Here is an 11281-nt window from a genome sequence, read left to right as displayed (position 1 = left end):
GGCTCTGATACCAATTGTTGTTGCCGAAGCCTAGCTAGCTCCCTCTGACGTGTATGGATGGAGGTAGACGAAGGAACAAGAGATAGTTTCCTGGCGATCAACGCCCCGGCGACTTCAACGCCCCGGCGCTAAAACGCCCTTTTTCCTTTTCAGCTCGCCACAAACTCAAACAGAATACATACGACTTTGTAGCCTGGAGACGCATCGCCCACACTTCCTGCCTAGCTGCATGCGAGCGATCCGCTGGCCTCGCGGACGACGCGGCCGGCCGCTGCTAACAGCCCAACAACTACCACTACGCGCACGCACACACTAATGCCACAAGCACACACGCACACGCATGCATCAGACTAGTCAATCCACTAACAAACTAACTACATGCATCAAGATTAGTACTAACAAGCTCCACCTGCCGAACCTCCTCTTCCAATTCCAGCCAGCAGTAACAACCACAAAAAATTGGTACCAATCTTACCAGCCATCTTAGTTACTCTGCTTTTTCTGTTGGTCTGTGCGGCAGCGGTGCTGGGATGGCGGCGACACAAGAAAAGAAGAGCAAATGAGTATAGTAGTAGCGACTCCGAAGAACCGAGTGTCGACAGAGCTGGCCTTGAGAGAGGTGTGGCTGCCGGCGGCCCCAGGCGGTACATGTACCACGAGCTCGTCGCCGCAACGAGCAACTTCGCGGAGGAGGAGAAACTCGGGCGAGGCGGCTTCGGGAGCGTTTACCGAGGTCATCTCACACTCACGCACGCAGCCGCGGTCGGTGGTGACCAGGACCGTCATGCTGTGGCGGTGAAGGTGCTGTCGGCAGAGTCGTCGTCCCAGGGGAGGAAGGAGTTCGAGGCAGAGGTGAGGATCATAAGCAGACTGAAGCATCGCAACCTTGTACAACTACTCGGTTGGTGCGACAGCCGCAAGGGGCTCCTTCTTGTCTACGAGCTTGTCACGGAGGGCAGCCTTGATAGGCACCTCTACAGCAACGACGGCAGCTATCTGACATGGCCACAGAGGTACAACATCATCCTTGGCTTGGGATCCGCGCTGCACTACCTTCACGGAGAGTGGGAGCAGTGCATTGTCCACGGTGACATTAAGCCCAGCAACATCATTCTCGACTCGTCGCTCAGCACCAAGCTCGGGGACTTTGGGTTGGCCAGGCTTATCGACCACGGCGCTGGGTCAGGGCATACCACCAAGGCCGTGCTCGGCACCGTCGGCTACATCGACCCTGATCTCGTCAACACACGCCGGCCGTGCACCGAATCAGACGTGTACAGCTTCGGTGTCGTCCTCTTGGAGATCGCCTCTGGCCGACGACCGGTGATCGAGACCTCTGAGAGATCCTTCACGCTGCTCAGCTGGGTGTGGAACCTGTACGGCAGGGATGCGATCCTTGACGCGGCCGGCGAGCGGTTGAAGGGCGGCGTGGCGGACGAGCGGTGGATGGAGCGGGTACTCGTCGTCGGGCTCTGGTGCGCGCACCCAGACCGGAGCGAGCGGCCATCCGTGGCACAGGCCATGCACGTCCTGCAGTCCTACGAGGCGAGGCTACCGGCGCTCCTGAGGCACATGTACAGGGCTGCACAGGATCTTGTGTCGTACAGGTCTTTCTCCGTTGACAGCTCGGGCTCCGGTTGTGTTCGCTCTTATTTGGTCAATACCGGCAACACCACTCTTTCGTCTGAGTCGTCCTCGACCGCGTTGCTGCGAGACTCCTAAAATCTAGCTAGTAATTGATTCATCCCGATTTATAAGGCTCTTATTTTAGATGTAGCATCGTCATTACTCTGGATTTTGTTCTTTACATATGGGGCAGGCCTAGCCTTTTTTTTACCCAAATGATAAGTGCCACGCGTGTGACATGAAGTAACATGGTCCAAATGCCATTATTATCATCTATTTTGCCACATCAAACAGATGACATCAGCAGAATCTTTTTAGTTTTCCGAACTTAAAAATATTTTATCTCTTAAATAAAAATTCTGATTAAAATTCCGTTTTCATCATTAAATCCGTCTCGACGAGATCTTCAAAACTAGATCCCATATTGATATGTTTCGATGACTTTTTTGGGCCAAAAGTTGCCATGATGTGACACTGAAGTTGACATAGTAATTACACTAAAGTTGACACTGAACTTCAAAACTAGATCCCATATTGATATGTTTCATCTACTTTTTTCTTCTAGATTTGAACTAGCAATGTATTTCAACTACTTTTCACGACAATTTTTTTTAATTGACCATGGCAATTTTTGAAAACTAACCATGGCAAACTTAATGCATGGATCATGGCAATTTTTTATAATTCATGGTGGAAATTTTAGTTTATAGATCATGGCAATTTTAGTATTTTGACCATGGCAATTCTAGTATTTTGACCGTGGAAATTATTTTTTGTATGAACCATGGCAATTTTTTGTGCATGTATCATGGAAAATTTAAGTAATTCGCCATGGCAATTTTAGTTTCTAGTTCATGGCAAATTTGAGTAATTGACCATGCATTTTTAAAGTAATTGACAATGGATTTTTTTTTAATTATGAACCATGTCAAAATTATTTCATGGATCATGGAAAATTTTAGTAATTCACCGTGGCAAGTTTAGTTCCTTAATTTCTTTCTTTATAATATGTCAAAAATTACCTTAAACATAGAAGAAAAAGTAGTTGAAACATATCATGACAATTTTAGTGTAAACAACATGGCAATTTATGTGCAATAGACATGGCAATTTTTTGACCGCCAAAAAATATCGTCGAAACATATCGATATGGGATCTAGTTTTGAAGTTCTCGTCCCGACGGAATTAATGGTCAAAACGGGTTTTCAATCGGATTTGTCATTTAAGAGATAAAACATTTTAAAGTTTGAAAACCTAAAATATTTCCACTGACGGCATCCGTTTACTTTCCTGTTTGCATGCATGTGTGGAAAAAAGGCTGACCTGTCACAATAGGTGGCTAGAAGGGCGTGTGGTCCATCCTCCTTTAGCCCACACGTGTGACATTTATCAGGGTCCTTTTTTATCTCGTCCATGCCGATTGCCAAAGTTCACGAGGTGTATACCGAAACATAGCCATTGCTCAATGCTAAAATTGTAAATAATATGGGTAATGTTATTCGGCGAACGTTTGTTGGGAACCATGGCAAAAAAATCGTGACAATTTATGTGGTGACAGCATTGAAATTCTTTAAAGTGAACATGACGATCTTCACAACAAATCTTTTGCCTTTCAGAATTTGTCAAGGTTGAGTCCCCACATGACGACGTTTTGCTAAGTTATCACGGGCCAAAACTTTATTGTAGAAGGCCAACCAAAGAAAAAGTGGATATTTGAGGGAATTTTTTTTTATTTTTTTATGGATAGTGTGCTACTAGCTAGGTCTCAGATATTTAACAAAGACCGAGTCAAGTAATATAATATGTAAGAAAGAAAAAAAAAGCTAGAAAAAAAACTTTGCATGGATCTTAATATAAGTATCAACTGAGATTTAACATGATTGTTTCTAGATACAATCATTAAGAGGATGCACTATTCCTCCAAAACTAATAATCTATATCTATACCTACTAATAAGCAATGTGCGTTTCGTCAATTTTTTCTTCGGTTCACCATCAAAAATATTTTTTTCCTATCCGAGATGGTACTAAATTCTTATGCGTTCGTGCGCTAGGAAAAAAAAAGGCTTTTCCAGAAATTCATACATGGGCCGCGCACTGTGGCCCAGCGAAGCCAACCCACTTATTTTTCTGCCCACGCAGCTGTGAAAATTCTATTTTCCACACTGGGCGACAAATAGTGGGAGCTTCGTGCAGGACAACCAATCTTGGGCTGGCCCATTTTTCTTTGTTTATGTGTTTTATTTCTATTTTTATTCTCCTTCCCCTATCTATCTTTTCACTTCCAAGTTTATTTTCTTATAGAATTTATTTCATAAATTCAAAATTCTCAGAAAACATTCACAATTTAAAAAAAAAATCAAATTATAGAAACTTTTCAGAATTCTAAAATTTTGTTGCTATTTTGAAAAAAAATCGGAACTTTAAACAAGTTTCCCATTTTTTCGAAAACTTTTATTGTTTTTCAAAATTGTTCAAGATTTCTAAAAAGAAAATGTAATTTAAAAAATGCTGCAAATTCGATTACTATTCTTGTTTTAGTGAAATTTTCACAATTCAAAATAATGTTAAAAGATACACATTTTTGAAAAATGTTATGAATTTGCAACACAGGTTCCCATTCTAAAAAAGTTGACAAATTCAAATATTGTTCATGTTTTAATAAAAAATGATCTTTTTAAAAACAAAAATTGTGAATTCTAAAAGATGTTTCTGTTTCAAATTTTGTTCACGTTTTTATGAAAGTGTACATAATTTTAATAAAGCTGTTCACTATTTAAAAAATGGTTCATGTTTCCTACAATATTCAGAAACTTTATATCTTAAAATCTCCTCGATTGAAAAGAAAATAGATTGAATAATTCATGAGCCTTCTCTGACGTATGATGACGTAGCAAAACTCTTAAATGCTCTCGGTCAATAAATGGAAAAATAGGGGATTGATTACTTCACACCCAGCGAAACCGAGAAGCTAAATGTTCCTTTTTCACGTGCGCATAGGGTTTTGCTCGCACATATAATTCTCACTAACTTTAAATGCATACTAATTTTTCTCCCATTGCAACGCACGTGCATATGTGCTAATTATATTATAATAGGATTTGACTTGCCCGCAAAAGTAAAAAGATTTAACCGGAAAAGACCATGAAGGTTAAGCCAACAAAATTCAGGGGGATTAGTGAGACGTTGGGGGAGTTTTAGCGCAAAGTGGTCCATAAGAAAACATCCTTAAGTATAGGTTTTTGGTGAACCACCCTGCTCAATATCAATTTAATTAATAGACCATTTCTCAAAATAATTGCTGTTGTCAATATAAAAAGAAACTTGATGAAACTTTACAAATCTTGATTCATCAATTAGCTATACCATTGGAAACCTGGAACATCGAACTAACACAGTGGACGACGAGTCCGGGGAATGAAATGTGTCGCCTCTGTTGCTCGAAGAAGAGCGAACGGAACCAGGGCGTGAAGGAAATATGCCCTAGAGGCAATAATAAAGTTGTTATTTTATATTTCCTTATATCATGATAAATGTTTATTATCCATGCTAGAATTGTATTAACCGAAAACTTGATACATGTGTGGATACATAGACAAAACACGTTGTCCCTAGTAAGGCTATACTAGACTAGCTCGTTAATCAAAGATGGTTAAGTTTCCTAACCATAGACATGTGTTGTCATTTGATAGACCAGATCACATCATGAGGAGAATGATGTGATGGACAAGACCCATCCGTTAGCTTAGCATAATGATCGTTCAATTTTATTGCTATAGCTTTCTTCATGTCATATACATATTCCTTTGACTATGAGATTATGCAACTCCTGGATACCGGAGGAATGCCTTGTGTGCTATCAAACGTCACAACGTAACTGGGTGATCATAAAGCTGCTCTACAGGTATCTCCGAAGGTGTTTGTTGGGTTGGCATAGATCGAGATTAGGATTTGTCACTCCGAGTATCGGAGAGGTATCTCTGGGCCCTCTCGGTAATGCACAACATGATAAGCCTTTCAAGCAATGTGACTAATGAGTTAGTTGCGGGATGATGCATTACAGAACGAGTAAAGAGACTTGCCGGTAACGAGATTGAACTAGGTATGAAGATACCGACGATCGAATCTCGGGCAAGTAACATACCGATGACAAACGGAATGATGTATGTTGTCATTACGGTATGACCGATACAGATCTTCTTAGAATATGTAGGAACCAGTATGAGCATCCGGGTTTGCTGTTGGTTATTGATTGGAGATGTGTCTCGGTCATGTCTACATAGTTCTCGAACCCGTAGGGTCCGCACGCTTAACGTTCAATGACGATTTGTATTATGGGTTATGTGTTTTGGTGACCAAAGATTGTTCGGAGTCCTGGATGAGATCACAGACATGACGATAAGTCTCGAAATGGTCGAGAGGTAAATATTGATATATTGGACGATAGTGTTCGGACACCGGAAGTGTTTAGGAATGTATCAGGTACATATCGGAGTACCGGGGGGTACCGAAACCCCCGGGGGAAAGATATGGGCCATATGGGCCATAGAGGGGAGGGGAGGCAGCCCACAAGGGGTGGCGCCCCCCATGGGGATTCCGAATTGGACAAGGGGAGGGGCGCGGCCCCCCTTTCCTTCTCCTCGTCCTACTCCTTCCCCCTTTCCCCTTCCGGTAAAAGGAAGGGGGGCGAATTGGACTAGGTCCAAGTGGGACTCCCCCCACTTGGCGCGCCCTAGGCCGGCCTCCTCCCCTCTCCCTCATTTATATACGGGGGCGGGGGTGGGCACCTCGAAGCACATTAGTTGTTTCTTAGCCGTGTGTGGTGCCCCCCTCCACAGTTTACTCCTCCGGTCATATTTGTCGTAGTGCTTAGGCGAAGCCCTGCGCGGATCACATCACCACGCCGTCGTGCTGACGAAACTCTCCCTCGACACTTTGCTGGATCAAGAGTTCAAGGGACGTCATCGAGCTGAACGTGTGCAGAACTCGGAGGTGTCGTACGTTCGGTGCTTGATCGGTTGAATCGAGAAGACGTTCGACTACATCAACCGCGTTAAGCTAACGCTTCCACTTTCGGTCTATGAGGGTACGTGGACACACTCTCCCCCTCTCGTTGCTATGCATCTCCTAGATAGATCTTGTGTGATCGTAGGAATTTTTTTGAAATTGCATGAGATGTTCCCCAACAGGCCGGGCGCCGTCGATGGAGAACTCCTCGTGCCGGCCGGACGATGCAGGTTCCAGCCGTACAACCATCCGCAACGGAGGGCCGCTCGCACCGATCCAGATGTTTTCCTATCAAGATGTTATTAAGGAGGTCAAGGATTTCCTCTCTTGTTTTTTGGGATGAAGGATTTAGGAGTAGCAGATGTTATTCTAAACATCAAGCTATTGAGAGATGATGATGGTGGGATTACATTGCTTCAATATCACTATATGAAAAAGATCTTGAGTCCCTTTGGCTATAGAGACTGCAGGCCCTCTCCAACACACCATATGATGCTAGTGTCCTGCTTCGAAAGAACTGAAGAATTGCTAGAGATCAATTGAAATATTCTCAGATTATTGGCTCGCTTATATATTTAGCCAGTGCTACAAGACCTGACATCTCTTTTGTTGTTAGCAAACTGAGCCGATTTGTTTCAAAACCGGGAGATGTTCATTGGAAAGCTCTAGAGAGAGTTATGCGTTATTTGAAAGCCACGACGAATTATGGAATTCACTATACTGGGTACCCAAAGGTGCATGAAGGGTATAGTAGCTCAAACTAGATTTCGTATGCCGATGAGATAAATGCCATGAGCCGATATGTCTTCACTCATGGAGGTGGTGTTGTTTCCTGGAAGTCTTGTAAGCAGTCCATCTTAACGAGGTCAACAATGGGATCAGAACTCACAACACTAGATACAACCCGGTCGAAGTAGATTGGCTTTGTCGGCTCTTGAATGACCGGTTATTGAGAAACCTGTACCGGGTTTCCTTATGAACTGCGACAATCAAAATGTGATCACGAGCTCAAAGGATAACATGAAGTCATCAAGACATGTTCAGAGATGGTTAAAGTCGTTAGGAAAATGAGAAACTCCGGGGTTATTACATTGTACTTGTCGGGTGGTTGGTGCGACATATGCCAATGGATGGCTTATCATTGTGGGAGCCAATAAAACATCGCTGGTGCCTGGAAACGGGATAAGACGAAGAAATGCACGCCGGCGAATCTTACCCAGCTTCAGGGCTCTCAGTGGAGATAACACCCCTAATGCTGCTCTGCAGGGTCTCCGCATGATCACTAGCTCGATGGGTAGCTCCAGAATGCTCCTTGAGCTGTTCGGTGAAAGGATGAAGGAGGGCCAGGCCAGCCCGCTCCTCTTCTCCTTGTGGTGTCTAAAAACTATCCAAAGAGCGATCTCCCCTGCATGGGAACCCTGGGGGGTTTATATAGGCCCACCCCCAGGGGTACAATGGTAATCCGGCTGGGCGTGGGCCCTAGCCGTCTGTGTCTACGCCCGCCGGCTTCTCCGCCGACTGGTGGGGCCCGCCGTCTGGTGGGCCCGCCGGCTGCCGACCCTTTGGTCGACAGGCCGGCCCCACCGCTCGGGGGTCCTGTCGGGGGCTGGTTACTGTTACCTTGCCCCTGGTGACGATGGCTTTGTCGTGGTAAGCATGGCTACAGTGCTGTCGCGAGGCGGCTCATCACTATAGCCTTACCTTCTCTTGTCTCCTTAATGAAGCACCTCCTTGGAGGGAGAGAGCTGGCCGGCTATTGGAAGCCGGCCATACCCTTGGCCGACTGGGGGAAGCCTGGCCGCCTTTGGGATCTCCCTGACCGAGGGGGCCCGCCACCCACGGGTCGTACTGACCGCTCACCGTGGGTGACGTCATGATCATCGTGGCAACAGTGCCGCGCTGGACGGGTGATGGCCGCCCCGTACGGTGCACTGTGGCCATGCGTGCGCCGGGATTCGGGGGTGACAAGCTTTACTGTAGCCACGCCCCGTCTTGTCGCCGTTATGTGGGTGCAAACTCTGAGGGCAAGATCTTAGCCGCCTGCTGAGGGGCCGGCTCCTGGGAGTCAGCCTTCTCGTGGTCTTGTTTCTCAAGGATTTCAGGGCTGGGCTGCCTTTGCGCAGCCGGCTTGGGAGGTAGCCGGCTGGGGGAAGGCGGCCCCATGTCTTGGACGCTTGGAGGCTTGATCGGCCTATAATTTTTCTGAAGTGCCAGGGGAAGCCGGCTAGGCTACCCGTGGTCATTTACTCCGACAGTACTATATCCAAACATCTAAAAATCTGGCAGATCCTTTCACTAAGGTCTATCACGTAATGTGATAGATAATGCATCGAGGGAGATGGGTATGAGACCCTATGAGTTGTTCATAGTGCTAACCTAGTCTATGTGATCGGAGATCCCGTGAATTAGATATGGAATACAAACTGTTGGTCAACTGAGAGGAGAGTATCCTTACTACTAACAATACCACTCCATAAAGATGCAATACTCTCCTAATCTGCATGGCAGGTTGATGCACATCTTAATGTGTTCTAAGTGGCTTATTTAAGAAGAGATATCGTCCTACAGAACATCTTTTGAAGAACACACCTATATGAGTATGATTGTTAAACGTCGCAACCTATGTGAGTAGGGTGCTCTCTATTAAACTCATGAATGGCCTCAGAGTATGACGCATAAGAGCCACCCGCGGGGAAGTCCTATGGTAGTGCTACCTCTTGAGCACTGCGTTGGTTTTCCCCGAAGAGGAAGGGATGATGCAGCAAAGTAGCGTAAGTATTTCCCTCAGTTTTTGTGAACCAAGGTATCAGTCCAGTAGGAGGCTACGCGCGAGTCCCTCATACCTGCACAAAACAAATAAATCCTCGCAACCAACGCGAATAGGGGTTGTCAATCCCTACACGGCCACTTACGAGAGTGAGATCTGATAGATATGATAAGATAATATTTTTGGTATTTTTATGATAAAGATGCAAAGTAAAATAAAGGCAAAGGAAATAACTAAGTAGTAGGAGATTAATATGATAAAGATAGACCCAGGGGCCATAGGTTTCACTAGTGGCTTCTCTCGAGAGCATAAGTATTCTACGGTGGATGAACAAATTACTGTTGAGCAATTGACAGAATTGAGCATAGTTATGAGAATATCTAGGTACGATCATGTATATAGGATCACGTCTGAGACAAGTAGACCGACTCCTGCTTGCATCTACTACTATTACTCCACTCATCGACCGCTATCTAGCATGCATCTAGAGTATTAAGTTAAAAACAGAGTGATGCCTTAAGCAAGATGACATGATGTAGAGGGATAGACTCATGCAATATGATGAAAACCCCATCTAGTTATCCTCGATGGCAACAATACAATACGTGCCTTGCTGCCCCTACTGTCACTGGGAAAGGACACCGCAAGATTGAACCCAAAGCGAAGCACTTCTCCCATTGCAAGAAAGATCAATCTAGTAGGCCAAACCAAACTGATAATTCGAATAGACTTGCAAAGATAACCAATCATACATAAAAGAATTCAGAGAAGATTCAAATATTGTTCATAGAAAGACTTGATCATAAACCCACAATTCATCGGTCCCAACAAACACACCGCAAAAAGAAGATTACATCAAATAGTTCTCCACAAGAGAGGGGGAGAACATTGTATTGAGATCCAAAAAGATAGAAGAAGCCATCTAGCTAATAACTATGGACCCATAGGTCTGAGGTAAAGTACTCACACTTCATCGAAAGGGCTATGGTGTTGATGTAGAAGCCCTCCGTGATTGATGCCTGATAACCCACAAGTATAGGGGATCGCAACAGTTTTCGATAAGTAAGAGTGTCGAACCCAACGAGGAACTAAGGGTAGAAAAAATATTCCCTCAAGTTCTATCGACCACCGATACAACTCTACGCACGCTTGACGTTCGCTTTACCTAAAACAAGTATGAAACTAGAAGTACTTTGTAGGTGTTATTGGATAGGTTTGCAAGATAATAAAGAGTACGTAAATAAAAAGTAGGGGCTGTTTAGATAAAGAAACAATAAAGTAAATATAGCGAGTGTGGAAAAGTGATGGTAGGAGTTGCGAAATTTCCACTAAGCAATTGACTACTTTACTAGACCGATAGCAAGTATTATGTGGGAGACGCCACTGCTAGCATGCCATCCCTGACTTGAAATTCTATGCACTTATGATTGGAACTATTAGCAAGCATCCGCAACTACTAACGTTCATTAAGGTAAAACCCAACCATAGCATTAAGGTATATTGGTCCCCCTTCAATCCCGTATGCATCAATTTCTATGCTAGGTTGAAGCTTCTGTCACTCTTGCCCTCCAATACATGGTCCTATCAACATACAACTAACCCTAGGGTGTGATCCACGCGCGCAATCATATGATGGGCACCAAAGGACAACAAAATAACCACAAGCAAATTAAATCAATCATAGCAATTCATCAACCACCGATAGGACAACGAAAATCTACTGAGACATCATAGGATGGCAACACATCATTGGATAACAATATGAAGCATAAAGCACCATGTTCAAGTAGAGGGTACAGAGGGTTGCGAGAGAGTGGACCACTGTAGATAGAGGGGGGAAGGTGATGGAGATGTTGGTGAAGATGGCGGAGGTTTGGTGTAG

The 11281-nt window shown here is 44.5% G+C and overlaps 1 protein-coding gene across 1 annotated transcript; it reads left to right on the top strand.

The window, feature by feature from the left end:
• The first annotated feature begins 518 nt into the window (after nt 1–518).
• On the top strand, nt 519–1810 carry LOC125528608 (putative kinase CHARK). Its single transcript, XM_087535423.1, has one exon. The coding sequence runs from the start codon at nt 649–651 to the stop codon at nt 1720–1722; it is 1074 nt and encodes a 357-aa protein (XP_087391549.1). The 5' UTR covers nt 519–648; the 3' UTR covers nt 1723–1810.
• Nucleotides 1811–11281: the final 9471 nt, after the last annotated feature.

This window comes from Triticum urartu, chromosome 7A (assembly GCF_056163025.1).
Source record: "Triticum urartu cultivar PI428250 chromosome 7A, HENAU_Tu73, whole genome shotgun sequence".
Classification (NCBI taxonomy): Eukaryota; Viridiplantae; Streptophyta; class Magnoliopsida; order Poales; family Poaceae; genus Triticum; species Triticum urartu.
This window is presented reverse-complemented; position numbering and strand designations above follow the sequence as displayed.

Bases quoted from the DNA above. Each gene is read 5' to 3' on its own strand.
- LOC125528608 (XM_087535423.1), top strand. From the start codon at position 649: ATGTACCACGAGCTCGTCGCCGCAACGAGCAACTTCGCGGAGGAGGAG.